The sequence below is a fragment of the Gymnoscopelus braueri genome (assembly GCF_963280865.1).
Source record: "Gymnoscopelus braueri genome assembly, chromosome: 9".
Taxonomy (NCBI): Eukaryota; Metazoa; Chordata; class Actinopteri; order Myctophiformes; family Myctophidae; genus Gymnoscopelus; species Gymnoscopelus braueri.
The window spans coordinates 33860628-33880458 of NC_137610.1; the positions used below are offsets into that span (position 1 = coordinate 33860628).

At 41.3% G+C, this 19831-nt stretch overlaps 1 protein-coding gene across 9 annotated transcripts in view; it reads right to left on the reverse strand.

The window, feature by feature from the left end:
• phf21ab (PHD finger protein 21Ab) overlaps nt 1-19831 on the reverse strand; it is a 38663-nt gene that overhangs the window by 8590 nt on the left and 10242 nt on the right. For 7 of the 9 annotated variants that reach the window (XM_080438727.1, XM_080438728.1, XM_080438729.1 and 4 more), the window contains exons 5-18: nt 19530-19562; nt 18036-18101; nt 12109-12267; nt 11368-11604; nt 9656-9751; nt 8388-8777; nt 6374-6490; nt 5702-5753; nt 5493-5572; nt 5088-5148; nt 1823-1962; nt 1171-1326; nt 716-791; nt 381-484 (exon numbers count right to left, since the gene is read on the reverse strand). In XM_080438727.1, coding sequence (XP_080294853.1) covers nt 381-484; nt 716-791; nt 1171-1326; nt 1823-1962; nt 5088-5148; nt 5493-5572; nt 5702-5753; nt 6374-6490; nt 8388-8777; nt 9656-9751; nt 11368-11604; nt 12109-12267; nt 18036-18101; nt 19530-19562 — 1767 coding nt within the window. The remainder of the gene's footprint in view (nt 1-380; nt 485-715; nt 792-1170; nt 1327-1822; nt 1963-5087; nt 5149-5492; nt 5573-5701; nt 5754-6373; nt 6491-8387; nt 8778-9655; nt 9752-11367; nt 11605-12108; nt 12268-18035; nt 18102-19529; nt 19563-19831) is intronic. The other 2 variants (XM_080438730.1, XM_080438731.1) reach the window with 2 other exon arrangements.

Here is a 19831-nt window from a genome sequence, read left to right on the forward strand (position 1 = left end):
TGCTTTAGCGTGATTGTGTGAGTGTGGCTTCAGGAAGTAAATTCCTAGCCTCGATCTCCAGGCTTTTATTTTTTATTTTTGCTAAAAAATAAAAGCTTGGAAATTCCTGTCCCAGCTGTTGGTACGCAAAAGCGCCTCGCGTCGTCTGATGTGCCGCGCATTATTTATTTTGGGTGCGCATGCGCACCAGTTATGTGCACCCCTGAATATATTCCAAATTATTTGCCAAAATTCTGCTTGTTAATTAATTAAACGCATGCGTGGCCATCTACTGATGACCACTAATACTGTTGAAGTTGTAGACTTAATCAACCATCCTTCATTCACCATCAGGCATCAGCCATATCGTTCCAGAGTTGCTGAGCAGTTTTTTTCCTTACCGTTATGGAGTTGCTGAGCAGTTTGACTCGCTGTTCCAGCTGCTCACGTTCTAATTTCAGTTCAGAACTCCACTTCCCAAGTTTCAGTTTCTCCTCTTCTTTTGCTGTAGAAAATAGACAAACAAACACCAAAACCAAGGGAAATAATAAATGACGCTTCAATTTCCAGATCAACAAGGTTAGATATTAGTAAGGAGTACAATGGCCAGAGAGTCGTAGCCAGGCAACATTCTTGTGACCCTAGAAAGATCATGTAAGGATGAAGTGACAGGACAAGAGAAGTTAACAAGAGAAGTAAGACATTATTTTAAATTGATCATCTCTTATGGCCTCACCTTCTTTGTAAGCGATGTAGGAATGAACAATAGCCAGGGTTCCAGGCCATGGAATAGCCTCCTCTTTTTTCAAGATCTAGAGGGAGAAGCTGAGAGTTGTCATGGTGACAAGGTACATGGGAGGTAAGGGGAAGGGGGGCAGGGGGGGCCGGGGGTACCCAGACTGCACCCTGTGGTGAGGCTGGGACAGACGGTGAATGGACTTGAATGGATGTGAAAGATGTTGAGCCTTTACACTTACAGAATGAATGACACAGGCACAGAAAAAAAGTACAGAACAGTGTTATGTGTGTGGGTGTGTGTGGCTTACAAAGTAACTGAACAGTGTGGAAACCTTTCTATTAAAAAAAGGTCTGTTCTACAGTGATATACGGCTACAGAGGGACCTGCTCGCTCTCTGGACGGCTGTTGTTGACTGTACAGGCCTTCTGCGGGGTCTGTCTGCTGTGTTTTACCTGGTCTTGACATTTGGGACAGATCCACATGCCTTTAGGAATGGTTTTCAGGGGAGGATCCAGGCAGTCCAGGTGAAAGACACGTGAGCATGTGTCGCACATGAGCAGCTGTCCGCTGCGTCTGCACACAGTGCAGAAATCCTCATGGATGTCTCCCTGCGAGGAAGAATTGGACCAATCAGTTTCCTGCCCCTGTACGGGCCCCGGCCGATCGCCACAGGAGTGACGAGGCAGGAGGAAGGGCCGTGGTTTGATTTGGTCTGGTCTGAACTTGGCCTTTGTTGGTCTGGAGTTTGATTAATTGTGTGTAAATTAATCTAGCCTGCCGTACCTGTCGTTTGTTTAAAGACACTGGTGACATTTCTCAGAACCTACTCAGTAGAGGAGAGGATGCTCTAAAGGGAAACTGTTCACTTTGTAAGAAAAAAAAAAGTGATGATTGATGTGGACATGGATGGACATGGAGGTCATAGATGACTGACAGGGTAACCGGGCCAATAGGAGTAGGACAGGACTGAAATATTAGTGTGTTGTAGATGTGTCGGGTTTCCAACTGTGATTGGTCTAACTGACTAGGGGGAGGGGGAGGGGGGGTTTGAGGTCCGGCTTGTGTCAGTCTGAACCCGCCCCCCACCCCCAGGCTGTTACTTACATCCCCGGTGGCGGGGCTTGGCGGGGGGAGGAGGGGGTGGTGGTGGTGGTGGGCAGGGGAAGAGGCGGAGTTACAGCCAGGGGGCGGGGGCAGGGGCGGAGTCCCCGGCTCCGGCACGCCACTGTATTTGGGAGGACGACCTGAATGAGATGACAGACGACAAAAAGACGGACAGAAAGAAAAAAAAAAGAAAAAAAGAAAGATGGAGAGGGGAAGGAGGAAGAACACAACATGTCTGTTTGACATACCTTGGAAAGGGAGTCTTCGTTGGCTAGCGTGAGAGAGGAAGAGGAGGGACAGGAGGAAGATGAGGAGGAGTCAGAAGCACAGATAGCAGTGTTAGTGCTGGACAATGGCGTCAAGCTAGCAGCAACAGTAGGACAGAGCAAGGAATGTCCAGCATTCACAAAACTGGAATTGAAGAGAAATGGCATTCCCCCGCGATAATCCAATGGCTGTGGTGACTAAGTGAACCTGAGTAATTAGGGTGGAAAGTGCATCATGTAGGTCGGAACAAATTCAGGGTCTGTGATTAGCTTATTAGCAGTGACATAATAAAATGGGTTTCTAACATTTTAACACAGCTGATACCTTAATCTCTATATTTGTAGTTACATTAAAAAAGTTGTTTGTTACTACTTCCGTGTAAGTCTTTTGCTAATTACTAAATACTTCATTTTATTTAAGGTTAGGCATTGTTAGCATGGTTATGTTTAGGCATTTGCTTGGTGAGGTTAATGTTGGGGTAAGGATCTGGGGAGGGCGTTGTTGTGGCCAGACTTCCGTCCTTTCTAAATTGACCATCTAGTGATGACCCGTATATGATGCCCCAAACCATCCAAGGAGAATAATAAGTCGGGTCTTTGAATTTTATTCAGGGACTGAAAAGAGCTGTCACAATGTATGTGATGCTAGGAGTATAATCCTAGGTGTGATTGCCTAACTGTTCACAACTAATTGTAATACGTATGTACTTCGATATCTCTGACGGAAACAATCGGGATTAGAGGATAATTTAGAATATTGTACTAGTACACCAGACATGTTGTCCAGAGCATTAGCGAGGGGATAATCACAAATATACATTTAGAGTGAATATTGCAATAGAGGGGGAATAATAGCCTGACATAGGTTACACAAACAATGGATTATTTCTTTGATTAGTAATGGTAATATTACAGAAATTAGATAGCAGTACCATTATACTATCAATTACCCAAAAAGTCTTATAGTAACGCACTACTTTGATACGTGTTGCTTAGCAATTAGTTCATTTAAGCACGTATTTAAGCTACCAGACATCAGCTGCCTGATGAGATATGTAAGCTAGCCCAGCGGAACACTTAAAAATGTCTGCTGCTCCAACCATAAGAAGCACAGTAGCCCTGCCTGGAAATCTCCCTTGGCCAGGAGGATAATAATAATCATTATCATAATCAAAATCATAATAATAACAACAGTGTCCCTTTGTTGTAGAGTTATTTGCTACAGGACATTTGCACTTTCCCATCCCAACTATTAGGAGCAGTGGCTGTCATTAATATGTCAATAGTGGAGCAGCAGTTATGGGTAGGGATGGGGATCGAAACCTGGTTCGATTACGGTTCCCAAGTTACTGAGACCCAAAAATCAATAAGGTTTGGGCTTATCGATATCCATAGACATGCACATTCTGTCCAATTCCAGTTCTTTGATTCCACCCACCAGAAGTCTCCAGACTTCAGCAGACCTTAGCAGACCTCAGCCACACACACACACCACCACTACTTTGCCAAACAGCAGGAACTACTTTCAATGTTTTCAGGGGAAGCTACAAGGGTTTAGATTTCATAAACAAAATGTATATTTGCTTGTTATGGCAGTGTTGCCAATGCCAATGGTTTCATCTGAAGTTCACTTACTGTTTATCGGATTGTAAGAGTTATAATGAGGGAGCAAGTATTGGTTTCTTGCATAAGGGTGGATTGGTTGCTGTGACCTTCATCTGTGACCTTTCATTAAAATGACATCTGCTCTATCCACTAAAGTCACCATGTTGTCCATGTTTCATTGCTCCAAAAATATTACACTCCAACCTTCCTTCCATCATATATCCAAGCAGCTGAGATCTGCACAAGTCTGACAGACGAAGGGGTGACAGGAAGTAGGTTTAAACTATGGTCAGGTATTGAAAGCTCTGGAGGCTGAGATGAAGACTTGAAGGTTAAATGAAACTTCAAACAGCAGGATTCAGCAAGCAGACAGCGAGGGAGAAGAAAGAAGGTGAGAAGAAAAGTGTGGAAGTGTTTCACAGCAGTGTCCACTTGCACTGAGAAGCACATCAAAAATTGCTTTATAAACAGCTTCACATTTGTTGGATTGACGTAATATTACACATAGATAATACACAATAGCATAGACCAGTGGTTCTCAACCTGTGGGTCGGGACCCCCTGGTAAATAACATTTTTAGAAACTGTCCTTCATGGTGTCACTGGGCCAAAAAGACCAATACTGCATTAAAAGTAATAAATAAACTATAAAAACTGGTCAAACATTGTGAAAAAAGCCAATCTAAAAGCTCACAACGCCTCGTTGTGAGGCGTTATGAGCTTGTAGATCTACCATTTTCACAATATTTATCTGTGGAACCGAGTCAAACTAAATTGAATGCCTCAACATTCCAAGTGCTTGTCAGGGTGGGTGGTCCCCAGTTCAAATATGATTATTTTGGGGGTTCTCGGCCTGAAAAGGTTGAGTACCACTGTCATAGACAAATTAACATACAATTAAGTAGAAGATTAATAGCAATTGATTACTATTATACATACATTACTGTGCTGCCAAAGCCTTATGTTGTGTTGTGTGTCAAATTTTGAAAAGGAAAAATACCTTTGCATGCATCTTCAACATTATTCAAAGTAGCTTGAGCCTGAGGCTTAATGGGTAGGTAAAAGCATTGATGGGCTAACTAAATAGACTCATTCCGGTCGTCATTTTATTTAATCGATTAATTTAGTTGGAAAGCAAGTTGTCTGCTGGAACTATTTGTTGCCTAAAACTAAACATAAATGTGTTAAATGTTAGGTAAATATTCTCCATTTCCCATTCATTTTATTTTACTGTTTTTAAATCTTAGAGGATTCATACAATGATTCAATTAATCTATCACTAGAAGGTCAAGCAGAAGAAGAAACGACATCATCTAGCTTTCAGACGAAGCAATTCAGTATCTAAAAACGTTTGACAGAAATGCATTGTGGGATAGCCGTGTTGGTGGTACTGACCTCTCTTCCTGGTTCCCTGGTGTAGAGGACTGTTCAGATAACTCACAGCAGTCTTCTTCCTCTGCAAATAAGAACAACATGGATTCCCAGATATTTATCTAAATAAATAAAATGTCTAGGTAAACTACTGTATGCAATGAAGGATCAAATGTAGAATTCAGTAGAAGTTTTGCACCATTAATACTTGACATATATTAAGTGCTAAAGCCTGCAAAACCGAGCAAACTCCACTAATCTGGCTCTCAACAGTGCTTATTCTAGAACTTGTTCACTATTCAGATACTGTCCAAGTCATTATAGCTTTGCAGACAGAATCTGATGTTCAGTAAATGACCAATTCAGTTAAAAGCCTGTCGTTAAGTGAAGCTGAACTTTATGTACAAACTCCAAGTGTTGAACTTGTACCTCAGGTTCGAACACGGCTCCACTGTAAACTGGGTTGGCTGTTGTCCTTCGCTTCCTCTCTTGACGTCTGCTCTGAATCTCTGCAAAAACAGAAGTTGTTTAAAACAGAATTTGAATGCATTTTAAAATGCAACAGCTTCAGGGGGAAAAAAAAGTCTGACAGTGTCATATCTTAATGTGCATAATATGTGATCTGACCAATGACTTACCCTCTAGATGGTCATGCGTTACCAGGCCCAGTGACACCATGAAGGCCAGTTTCTAAAAATGTTATTTAAATTAAATACAAAAGTTATCATCATATTCCACAAGGGTCTGGCCAATCAGATTCCATCACAAGTAGGTATCATGGAGACAGGACCATTGTCATAGAATAAGCATGGTTGCAAAGTCAATATTGTTGTCATGGAATCAGTATCATTGTCAGGGTGTCAGTGTGGTTGTTACGGAGTCATTATCAACATCATGGAGTCATTACCTTCATCACAGAGTCAATACTATTGACTACTGTACATTTACATGTACTGCAAATTAACCTTATTCAGACACATGGCCTGAATAAGAAACTGCAAGAAGTAAAAAGTAAGTAACCTGAATAAGTTCATAGTTCACCGTAATCAAACTATGCCTCAAATTGAGTTTTTCGCATCATATTACGAGACAACTATCTTATATCGGTTGCAAAGTTGTTTGCAGTCATTCAGTCATTAATCGGGCCGTGCTCCGGAGCATGTAAACAGGAATTTGAACGAAATAGTTCTATAAGCAACCAATGTAAACAGCTTAATCAAAATGTTGTCTTATATAGAATAAGGCCAATAGTCGGATTATTGCAGTCCATGTAAACATACTGTCATGTCAAACCAATCAATGTAGTGTACCTGTGGGTTCTCCTCCCTCTTGGGTCTGGGAGGAGCAACGGGAGGAGGTGACAGAGGAGGAGTGGGGCGGCTCACTACAATCTTCCGCTCTGCTGCTCCTCCTGATACTTTAACAGTCTGCAGAGGAGAGACGAGGGGGAAGGACAGGGGAGGTGTTAGAAAAGAGGAAGGATAGATGAGGAGGAGGAGGAGGAGGGATGAGGAAGGAAACCGTAAGAGGAAAGAGGAGAGGAGATGGAGAATAGGAGAGGAGGAAGGGGAAGGCAAAAATCAGCCAGGTAAGTTTTATAACAGATTAAAAAAAAAAAACACTCACACCAAAAACAAAACAAGCAAAATCCAAATATTTTTATATCTGAAAATATGCAGTAGTGGTCAAAGTACAAAACCCCATAACTTGGGTTAAAGCATAGATACTCCTGATGAAATATGATTCCACTGTAAGTAAACGTTGCTCAGTCAGATTTTCATTCGATTGAAAGTCCTGGAGTACTTGCTTTTACCTGTAAGTATTCAAATTAAGCACATTTTCTACATTGCTGTTTTTTCACAAGGCATTTACAGTAACTCCCTGAAACCACCTAATGAATGCACTGACTTGCTTGTAGAGCAATTATGCTACAAACACAAAGCCTATAGGAACTCCTATGAAATGTTCAGCCTTGAAAAGCAATCAAATCAACAAAAAGATCAGCCATTGTCATTTAATAATTCCCCTTTTTGGGCTGAAGATCAATCCAGTTGCACTAAAAGCCTTTCACAAGCACAGAAGCTCTGTTTAACTTGAGCGACAGGATAATTACAGCTAAGTAAGATGTTAAAATGTCCAATATGTCTAGCTGTAAATGGCAGGTATGCATCCCTCACCATTACCAACTGCCATGTAAGTCGTTTCAGTTGAGACATTATGGTTGAGAGTGGGTACTGTGAGTGATCTCCTCCTGTGAGGAACACAGCATGAGGCCTGTCACATTTTAGAATAGCTGACTTCAAAGCTATGCAAAAAAACAACAACATAGAAATGTAGTGGAGTCAAAAGTACAATATTTATCAACGAAATTTAGTGGAGTAAAAATCATACTCAAAAGATGTACTTGAGTACATCTACTTCATTACCGTCAACTACTGCCCTTTATTTATGAAATTGTTTATTTAATACAAATAGATATACAAGTTAGAGAAATTGTTACCCCCGTTTCTGAATAGGCTTTTGTGTTTTAAACATGAACAATCATTCCAGATGAGACCGGTCATACTTTACTATTATAGACCATATACTGTACTATGGAAGTCTACTGCAGTCTGGAGTATTGGCCATCTACTAGTGAAGTCTACTACTGTCTGGGGTCTACTCGTTTAGTCTACTACATTCCTCTGCCTGCCGACACGATCCATTTGGTGTCTATATGATGATGCATTCATGTTTGTGTATTTCTCTCTGCATCAGCCAGCAGATATTCTTAGTGTATCTTCAAATTATATATTAATACTTACAATATGTTTTTATGTGTTTTTCCATCTCATTTTTAATTTAAACCAATGAATTCTCATAATAATAATGATTATGATATTTTGCCGCTTGATCAGATGCTATGGCGTCCGATGCAGTCACTGCGGATGCCCTTTTGCGTACTATGTTGATAACGACAGAATGACCATAACCATTTCCCAACCTATTAGTATGCAACATGGACGCTGCTGATTTAGGGCATCACACCCTTGTCAATGTTTTTTAGATTCTTTTCAGTGTTTTTAATGGCAACATTGCCTTGTATTCAATGTTGAGTCTGCATTCTGTCATCACAAGTGAGCACAATCATGATATTGTGGAAGCTCTGATGTCCTGTGATGTCTACACATGATGCTAGACGACATTCACAGCATCGGCAAGGCACGCCTTGTTTGACGAGTTGGGGTGGGAACATGTTGTTTAAACTTGTATGTATTTCTTTCCATTTCACCCAAACCTAGTAACGTTTATTAAATAAAGTTTATTCTGTTTGACAACACTTACCTTGGTATCACAGCCCAGGCTACTGATCTGGATTGGCTTTGTGGAGGAAGGGGCAGGCTTAGGGGTGGGCTTTGGGGCAGGACGGGCAGCACTGACGAGACGTGTCGCTGCTGAAGAGATGCCGGGCACCGCCGTGGCAATAACGATGCCCGTCAGAGGGGTAGTCTGCATTGTTTTGCCGGACATGGGTGGGGTGGGGTTAGGGCTACAGGGCTGTCCGTTAACGATGCGGACCTGGTGGATCGGCGCAGCCGAAGATGGCAGTGAGGAGGCAGAGAGTTTGGTAGCCAGCATCACTGGTCGCTGTAGCAACTGTGGGGCAGCCATCATGGGAGGGGGTGGAGCCGGGGCGATGGGCACGTTGGTGGGTGTAGCAGGTTTAGGTCTGACCTATCAGAACAAAGCATCCAAAGAGCAGTCAACGACCAGCACACAAAACACAGAAAAGACTGCTGGGTAATGCCAATGTGACACTGTCAGCGATATCCACATAATCTGAGCCTAACCCTCAAGAATTTTTACAAACACATTTTAAAACTAACTTATTGTTCTGAAGGTATTTTCATTATTATTCTATAAGAGCATCGGCATTGAGGTTTTGGCGGTATTTATGCAACTGATGATGCAGCCTTCAGTGGAGTGAATTCTCCAAAAAAAGACAGTACTGTATGTGGATCATTGGATGTGTGGTTGGCAAGACAACAAATTAAATCTGAAAATAAATGAGTTAGTGCCAGACTGTTTATAGTAGTTTGGAGATTATGTGTAACATTCCCCAGAGTGGGGACATACAAAAACACTGTTTATGAGGCTTTATGAGACTGAGTATGAGGATATAAGAATGTTAATAAAGACAAATAAGATTGAGTATAAGGCTGCATATCACACGTTTAAGGACACATGTAAGAGTCTGTGATACTGAGCTCCCACTGGCATTATTCCCAGCAAGACAGACATGACAGTCGGGTCAGGAAGCTAAAACACACCGACAGCCAGGAACACAAAACACTAAGCTGCAGGAAAACGAGGTTACACAACCAAGACAAACACACACACGCACGCAGATACACACAAAAACAACCAGGCGGGATAAGCTATCAACATCTGAGGTGTAAAAGAAAAGGAGAAGAGCACGGAGCAGCCATCTTTTTAGTGCCAGGCTTAAGCATTTGGCAACAATGCTGCCCTCTGCAGGACAGACAGCAAATCGCCTCACACACTGATTGGTGGGATCAGGGATTTGAGGGGCAGGGCTTATCGGGACGCACCTGTGGCTGATAAGTGGGTCGAGGCGTCAGTCTAGGAGGAGGGACAAACTGAGGAACTTTGATTGGCTGGGCAGAGGAGGTGGTGGTGGCCTGCACCTGAGACAAAACCAGGACAGATAGAGGGTCTACGGACGCCGCTCCAGCTCTCAGTTAAACATCTCAGCTACTGCTAAACATCTTTACTCCTCAGTCTACACCAGGACGGCTACAACCAGAGACCTGGAACTGGATGGAACAAGCGTGCCTATTCAAAATCAGCATTCCAGGATGGTTGAAAAGGCAGACATTTTCTTTGTACTACTGGACTATGTGCCGATTTACGGCAAGTCACACGGATACAGGCTGTGCAACACCAATATTTCAAGCACTGATATCAAATTGAATTAATTCTTATCTTACTACTAGATGTTAGTCTTAAAGACGAGCTGAAAAAAATAAAAAAATAACATGTTTTATAGTGTATCCGGTCATATTGGGGACATAGTTAACAATAATGCCAAAACCTATGATTTCAATTTCTGTGTAATTTTAAATCAAAACTCCGTCAAACTAAAGCATCATGCGTGCTTACACCAGGTACCAACCAATTTCACCCAATAATATCAAGACATCTACCAAAGGACGGTACTGTATGTGGTATGTAGGAAGTAAGATACTCACAAAATGGCATTTAGCTCGTCTTCAAGACAAATGCCTATACTGCAAATGGGTCAAAGAATTTATGTTTCTGTGAAGTACAGGTGTTGATGTGAATATTTTCTCAGCTAAGCGAGTGTTAATATTCTTCTCCACTTACATATGTCAAGCGATGCTAGTTAAGGTGTTAACTGTGTTAACCGTTTGTGGATGTATAACTATTACACTAATCACAGAGCTGTAATTGGTTCATGTTGCACAGCATTGACACAAAGCATTTCCATTATCTCCTTCTTATGCTGTATTACCCGAATTGCCACCGCAGACAGTGGAATGCCATTCCTATCCAATTTCAGTGCTGTGGATACAACTGTCAGCTTAACATCTCCGAACCTACAACATAGCTTTACTCAGGTCTACTTGAAAGACCAGTACAATTATAGTTGAATATAAATGCCAGTTTAACATACTACTTCTATCACTCAATATAATTTATATGGTTTCTCTAACTCCTGGCAATACTGACATTCTAACAGACTAGCACATAATGTGCACATAAAGCTGTTTTTGGTGAACTGAACATTCTGAATTGCACATTTCAATTAGTAGTGCGAGTTAGATACTGTATCTACTGGTGGAGGAGTAGAGTAGACTGGGATTAAGCTAAACATCTCTGAGCGGGAAACTCTTGGTTGGTAGAAAGGCCACCACACACAGCCCGGCACACAAAAACACACACATCCTAACACACAACATCTAGACTGTACTCGGAACTTCTTTACTACAGGAGTGGTTCTCAGCTCCGGTCCTGGGGGACCCCTGGTTATGCTGGTCCAGGACGACTGGTGCTGCAGTGCTAGGGATCCCTGAACACTGGTGTGGAGAAGCACTGTTCTATCAAATACTTCCCTCAACTGACATCTGTCCAAAAAGATGCCAAAGGAAAACATAATCTAAATCCATAATCATGGAGGTCTGTTTGAATTATGATTGGATTGCAATCAGTCAGAGCTGAGAGGAGGATGACAGATGACTGGACGGTGAGGAGGAGTAAGTATAAAGTGGGCAAAGCTTACCACCACAGCGTTCTTGGACACAGACAGCCTAACGGGCTCTGAGCCCTGATTGGCTAGCCTGCCAGCCACCTGCAGGTTGATTGGTGTGCTCTGCGATTCCGGCTTGGTGGCGGTAATGGCGGTGGTAACCATAGCGACAGTTGCCGGGCGCTGCGGCAGGACGGACGCAGGCGTGGTGGCTGCTTTCAGCACCAGAGGTAGTGTCTTGGTGGTCAGGATAGGAGTGACTGTCAGCGTCTGTTCATGGATCAAATAAAATGTACAGTAAGTCAATACAATCAGTTCAAAGTGTTTTACCTAAGGCATAAAAAGACATTTAAAGTTTACCTAAGGCATAAAAAAGCACACAAATAGTGTGTATTTAAGAACAACTTGTCAGGCGTAAATAGGTGTGGGCTATATGGGGAGTTGCATCACGATCCAAGGGGAAAAGGGTTGAGTTATAGGCCTGTTATAAAGCTAATATGAGGCCGATTTGAAGAATTTGTGTGTGTGTGTGTGGGGGGGGGGGGTGTTCTTCCTTGGCCTACTGGGAGTGTGTGTGGAAATTCTATTCTAATCTATCAGTCCAGCAATGCCAGAGATTAGCTGCTGACACATGGACGGACGGAGGCATAATCACTAAAAAGATCATCTATAGTTGTAGCCGTAGTGTGTGTGTGTGTGTGTGTGTGTGTGTGTGTGTGTGTGTGTGTGTGTGTGTGTGTGTGTGTGTGTGTGTGTGTGTGTGTGTGTGTTGACCTGTTGAAGGACCCCCTGTGGGGTGGTCTGGCAGGTTATGTTCTGCAGGAGGATAGGCTGCTTGTCGACCCCTGCTGGAGAACTCTGAACCAGCAGCTGCAACTTTTCTGGTTCCTGCTTCACCATCAACTCCTTCCTCAACTGTTCCACTACCTTTTTCTGGAGAGGGGAGGAGTTATAGGTAAAGGTTAAGAAGATGTAGAAGGATGAGAATAGGATTCTTCATGACAACAAGATAAACCAGGTGTGAGCCCCCAGGTGTGTCATCCTACAACAGCACAGTCGAGAGTATCCCAACGGTCTGGGAGCAAGACCGTCTTTGACTGCAAAGCGCTACAGAGAGTGGTGCTAACAACTCAGTGCATCGTAAGAGGGGAGCTTCCCTCACTCTGGCATAGTATATGCAAGAAGCAGGGCGTAGCCAAGGCTGAGCAGAACATCAAGGACACTCACTACCTGACCCCAGCCACACTCTGTTCAGGCTTCTACCGTGGCCACGGCCAGGCAAGAGATACTTATGTATGAAAAGCCATTACTCCATTTTCAATTCCGATGTAGTGGAGCCCCTCAGTAATCAATAAAACTCTGATCAAAATGATCTCATATTCCAGCAGCATCTTTTTACCTTGGCTAAGGTGAGTGAGCGATGTTCAGTAGAAAGGGCTTATATAATGTCCATTCCAAGTTTTATTAGACTTTGGTAGTGAAGTTAAACTTTGTAAACAAACGTCTTATTATCATTACATGTGAGAGTTGGCTATTTACTTATTTACGTAAATGTTTAATCACGTGAGGGACTCTCTTCCTTTGATCTACAAGTTGTCATGTGGTGCGTCATGCCACGTTATAAGCTTGTAGATCTGTCCCTTTTGGAGAGTTGCGTCGTTTTTCGCCCGTTTCCAGTTACCTTATGGTCTTAAATGGGGCATGGAGCAATGCTCTCCCACATGATGCAAATGATCTCCCACATGAACACGCCTCTGACCTTCAGGCAAAAATGAGGAACAACTGTGATCCGTACATTTGAGGGATTTACACACCTCTTCGTGAATTGCACGTCGGTTTTAGCTTAGAGAAAATACACCCTCCTTTAGTCGCTTCATTTACACATTATTTCGACCAGCTTAGTGAATCGGGCCCATTGTGTCTTTTTGTTATCCGACTTTGTTTCGTTCTCTATTCTTTACCCTTATAACTCTTTTCTTGAAACTGCAAAATGTTGGGCGCTTGTAGAAAAATAAATCTTTCACACATGTAAACTTGTGATACAAAGTGATACAATAAAGTTAAAACTACTGTATGAAACTGCTTACATGGTTGTGGGTTTGAATGCAATTGATTCACTACTCACTAACAAACAGTTACAGCATAGTAACAAGATGTCACTTCAAAGAGCCTGTTGGACAGAGGTGTTAAAAGTGTATTTAGATACAGGCCAAATGCAATATACCTGGGGATCCTGCAGAGCATTTGCGTTACCCCAGCAACACATTGCAAAGATGTTAAAGTTTTAAAGGCGTTCATTCTCTCTTTCCTTCTCTCCGTCAGGCCACACACACATACACGCACCCCCCCCCCCCCCCCCCCAAACACACACACGCACGACAGTATGTCAGAACAATGATATTTGCAACCCAGAATCAACAGATGAAGTCTTTGTGTTGCTTGGCAACAACACTGCATTCTCCAGCAGATCCTCAATGCTACAAGACCGCTCTGCTCATAATGAACAGTAATCAATAATCATTATAATATTGTCATAGTAATAATCTGCTCAATAATCCTGCATATACAATACTGACCTGCCACAATTTGTTATTTTCTCTATTCAATCAATTGTCATATGCAATAGTGACAAAACAACTATGAATTAGTTTGAACACAGCTGCTACCATCTAAGACAGGTGGCACAGTGTAGCTGTGTTTTTTTCCTTCAGACTTTCTTGTTATTATGCGTGTCCTTGAAACCTCTACTTGCTCAGTCATTGTATGTGCAGCAGTTACAATGACTGAACTCTCCAACTGTAAACCAACATGACAATGACCTAAGACATCAGAACCAATCTATGAATGCACTCAGACAACGGGTAGCACACGTTTGCATAACCTGAGGGGCATGCATTCCCAACGGGCATCATTCCCAACAGGCACCGGCCTAGTCTAGGAAAAAAGTTACCATTTATTATCTTGTCATTTGGTAAATCCTCCAAAAGCTACACTCCAACCAGACTCGTTACAAGACACAATATTGTCCACTTAAAAACATAGACTATTACATAAATATATATTTTTACTATCTAGAACAGGGTTTGTCTGTCTGTATGTACATACAGTATCCCCATAAAAGTAGACCAATCACAGCTCACGTCACTATCAAATCAAGTTTATAAAGCACATTTAAAAACAACTCCTGTTGAACCAAAGTGCTGTACAGAACAATATATGAGACATTAATAAAACACAAATAAACCATCATTAAAAACAATAGAATTCAACCATACCAGGGAGATTCAAAGGCTTGTGAATAAAAGAGTCTTGAGCCTGGACTTAAAAAGATTCAACATCATACACTATGTGCATCTCACAAAAGAGTGTTAAAGTTGGATTGTATAGTGGATAATCTATACTAGGGTTGTCAAGATACCAGAATGTATTTTTATATGATACTAGTATTGAAAAGCCTATACTCGATACCTCTTTCGATACCATGGCAAAAAGAAGTCCTAGACACACAAAATATTTTTCTTTTTTTAAATTAGAGACTTAACACTGAACACAACACAATTGTAAGAAATAAACTGTGCTGGTATTATTTCTGTTCTCTCTACTGTTTTTTGCCTTAACGTGTAAACACAGTAGTACAGTGATCTCAGTGGGATTCCCCCCTATAAATAAATGATCAAATGAAATAATAATACAAAAATATGTTGGGGTGTAGCGGTCTGGGTGTCCTTCTCAGCATCTCCCTGATGCTATGAGAGGAAATCTATAATTACATTTGATAGTATAATTCCTAAATGTAATGTATTAACACATTGACTGCCAGAGTTTATTCATAATGTACTCACCCCCTTGCCAGCGATTTGCGTGTTTTTTTGTTTTGTTATTTAAATTCATTTAAGTTGGCTGGCTGCGGTTTTAAACACATACGACAGATCGACCAGCAGATCACTCGCTGACTCACTCGACCCCCCCCAAACAGGCTCAAACAGTCCATACGTCATAACCGGATGTGACGTTTTCGACAATCGCCGATTGCCGACCAGACCGTTGTGATAAACGACGACGATGACTGTTCGTCACCCAGACTAAAGAAATCAACAGTGGAGCTCTCCGTTCGTTTTTTATACCGTGTGAAAACCATGTTTTGGCCTAAAGAGCGCATTTTTCAAGCTAAAACCGGAAACCGGAAACGGAAATCGCTGAAATTGCTTCCGGGTGAAGCGGAGGTGAGTGGAAAACGAAACTGATCTCGGAATGTAAATAAAACAGTGTGATCGTCTATTAACCAAATTAAACAATAGGACGCAGATCTGCGTTCTAGATTATTCTGGCAGCCCACGGTTTTATTTAATAGGACGCAGATCTGCGTCCATGGCAGTTTATGTGTTAATACACAATTACAATTTTTTTGTTGAGCAATATTGCTTCTTTTAGAATCAAAACAGATGGAACAGAGAGAAACATTAGATCAGTCAAGTTAATGCTTAGAGATATACATTTGCATAGGGCCCACTCCAAAAAAGGGCCCAGTTATATTGCATTCATTTGGCCAATGGCCACTGCCTCTTAAAGCTCTATGGAACAATAATTGCTAATTTAGACTCCGTCACATGACGGTGTCATTTACCTACAAGAACTGTGATGCATTGTTTACTTGAAGATCTGTTCTTTTCAGCATGTGACACTGTCATGGAGTATAAATTGGTCGTGCAGGGGAAGGTTTCTTAAGCTCATCAGCACATTATAAAAAATATATAAATTATATTAACACAACATTACCTAAGTCTTTGAAGAGATCTGGGTGCAGGTCTTTAAGATATTTAGTTTGTCAACTTTTGCAGATCTGCTTTTGCTAATCTTTTGCCTTTCCATCCGCTTCCACCTCATAGGCAGAATATTGCCAAAAAGCAGTCCTACTTTGTTATTTTTGGACTAACGTTAGGGCCATGACTAATACATCTATTCATAATAAATCGCCTCTCGCTGGTTGTGTTGACATCCAGTCGTGCATGCAGTATAATGCAGCTGTAGCGATGCTCTGTGTGCCTCTGGCTCTGCCTCCAGTAACAGTCACGAGATGTAGCCACAGGTCTGGGATCAGTTGATTTTCCACTTCGTGGATAGTAGATGCGTTTTTGTATTGCTTAGGTAATTTAAATATTACCAAATGTGTAAATAACAGCGATAGTATCGTTTTCAACACGTGTTATCGAAAAAAGTATCGATACTTTTCACAACCTTAATCTATACATGCATTGAAATGTATTTTTAAGAGAATTAACATTAGTTGTTCTTGTGACATTGTAAAATGCTTCTTCAATAGTTTGATTCTTCATTAACCCATTCAATCCGGGAACACATCTACAAATGTCTTCTAAATCCTAAGAGGTTTCTGAAAACCGTATGTTGCTATAATATCAGTGGTTCTCAAACTTTTTCATGTCAAGGACCCCCAAAATTATATGCATTTGGTTGTGGACCCCCCCCCCATCTCAAAATATTTTGTTCCAGGGACCCCCAGAAGCAAAGATTTGAGTTACAAATGTTCGCTTTGAAAAAAATATATATATATTCAAAGATTTGCACAAATGTTTATGATAAAAAAAAAATAGCAGATCTACAAGCTCATAGCGCGGCACTCAGTGCTGCGCTATGAGCTTGTATATCTGCTATTCTTGAATAGCCAAAGTATAAAATAATGGCTATAGCTCAAATCTAAAATGACACAGATGTGTTCCCGGATTGAATGGGTTAAATTAAATATTTATCAAGATTGCCGTTTCCAAAGAAGATGCAGACAGTCGCCACACTAGACAGCCAGTTTGTCAACGCGGGGATGATGCCATCATGACTTTTCTTGCACCACTGAACACCACATTGTGATTTGTATGGCTTTGTTCACACAAGTTACTATGCACTGCACATATAGTAACTTATTGTTAGCTAAAGATTGGACAGAGAGGCCACATTATTAGACTGCAGGTTTAGACTGCAGGTTGTTGTTTTACTCAGTAAGATATATAGATCTTTCAGTGAAAAGAATGTGAGAATGTGTAACCGGTTCCAACATGTCTGAAAGAAAATCGTGCCGGGAGGACGAATGATCAGTTACTTCCCTAAATATCCAACGACACTTGACTTTTTGTTCCAAAATGATTCAGTCAGGCTAGAATTGGGTAGCCTGTCTGAAACCATTCTCCAGCAGGATAGAAGAAAACATGGAAACTAGAACCCAATTACAAATGTCCAATCATCCAGAGTGGTGATAAGCCTGCGGTTCATTTCAACCAATAGTCTTTAGTCTATTTAAAACATTTAGTCAATGTGACAAAGTAAACTCTCATTGGCTAATTTCAAAACAATATCCTTCTACAGTCTCTTCCCCTCCTTCTACTCCTCCTTATGTCTAGTCTATATTCTGGTACTTCACTTCTTCCTTCCATGATCTTTCCAAGATCAGGGGAATATTGTCTGTCCAAAATGTACTCACATGTCCTCCTTTCTATTCATTGATTATAATACTGCCAGTAGGAATTGACGATTATAATAATCTACTGTTGGACGTAATGAATTGCTCATCTACACGTGTCATCCATCATATACACTCCACAGAAGGGTGTAGAGTACAGTGCTGCCAGCAGTAGCATAACAATGGAGTGTGATGATACAGTATTAATGCAGTAAAGAGTTTGTATTAAACTTACCTGTTTCTCACTGAGAGCTGTGATCTTGGCCTGTAGTTCATGGAGCTGTTTTTTTAAATCAGCATTCTGAAAAACCACACAGAGAACAAAATGCTTCTTCATAATGAATAGTTTGATTCTTCATTAATAATCTGATTCAACACCAGCAGTCTGCTTCAACACCAGCAGTCTGCTTCAACACCAACAGTCTGCTTCAACACCAGCAGTCTGCTTCTGATTGCTTCAACACCAGCAGTCTGTTCAACACTAAACATAAACAGTCAGCTTCACTAACATCAACAGCCTTCTTCAATACTAAACATGAGCAGTCAGCTTCAACATCAAAAATCTGCTTCAAACAGTCTGCTTCATCAACGGTTTCCTTCAACGCCAATATTAACTGTCTGCTGCAACACCAACAGTCAGCCTCAACAACAAAGTCTGCTTCAGCACTCCTTCAGTAATACACACACACACACACACTAGCGCACGCACACACACACACCCACACACACGATTCTGCGGCCTTCTGATATAGTTCTGATATAAGCCTCAAAAGCAGAGTTTTTCTCAAATTACAGTAATAGATACAGAGAGAGAAGAGACATGCAGAGAGACGCACACAAAGAGAGATGCAGCAAAACAGAGGAAAGATAGTCATCTCTAAACTAATCTCAGTAGGACCATGAACACGAATGCAGACTTTTTAGACCAGTGGTTCTCAAAGTGGGGACCCCCAGTGGTCCTTGAGGGTGTTCCAGATGGTCCCCCGCAAAATGTAATGTAAATCATTATCAAATATAGCACCAAAATCAGTTTAACCACTTTAACCCTATATATCGGCTATTTGAAAATAGCAGATCTACATGCTCACAACGCATTGCGACGAGTTGAGAGCTTGTACCATTTTCACAAATCTTGTATGGGGGTCATTGGCAGAAAATATTATCAGATGGGGTCTGAGGCCAAATACATATTAATTTGGGGGTTCTTGACGTGAAAGAGTTTGAGGTTCTCAAACAGTGGGTTGGGAACCCCAGGGGGGTCCGAAATGATTTACCTAAATGTGCAACATTGTTTTCTCACTCAACAGTAAACAAACCAACATACAGTATAAGTGTATATACAGGGTATCTTCACATTTATTACTTGACCATTACTGTACCAAAAGTAATAAACAAACTATACTATGAAAATGGTCAAACATTGGCCAAGTTGGCAAATATTACCTGAAGAAAGAGGCAAATATTGTGAAAATAGCCAACCTTCATGCTCACAACGCCTCACAACGCTATTTTCACAATATTTATCTGTGGAACTGAGTCAAACTAAATGTAATGCCTCAACTCCAAGTGCTTGTCAGGGTGGGGGTCCCCACTTCAAATATGATTATTTTGGGGGGTCGCGGCCTGAAACCCTTGAGAACCACTGTTCTACATGATGTATTAATTTATAACGGAAACATGGAAGTTTGTTAGTGCCATCGGTGGGACAGAGCAGGTGACTGCAGCTTACCTGAGGGTCCTGTTTCATCTGGGCAACCAGTTTCTGGGAGGGGAACACAGGAAGAAAATAATTAAGAAACATCTCTTCCATAGTGACACTTAGTGGCTGAAACTGGTACTGCTATAAAACAAATTGCAATAACATAGTATGAATGCATAATACAGTATGTCATCATAGTGTGTTACATAAACTAATATCCCAAAAATAATACAAACTAGTATAAGCATAAAAAATAGTAAATAAAATGAAATAGTAAGACAGTTAATAAAACGGTATATATATATATATCTCGAATAGAAGTGCATTTAAAA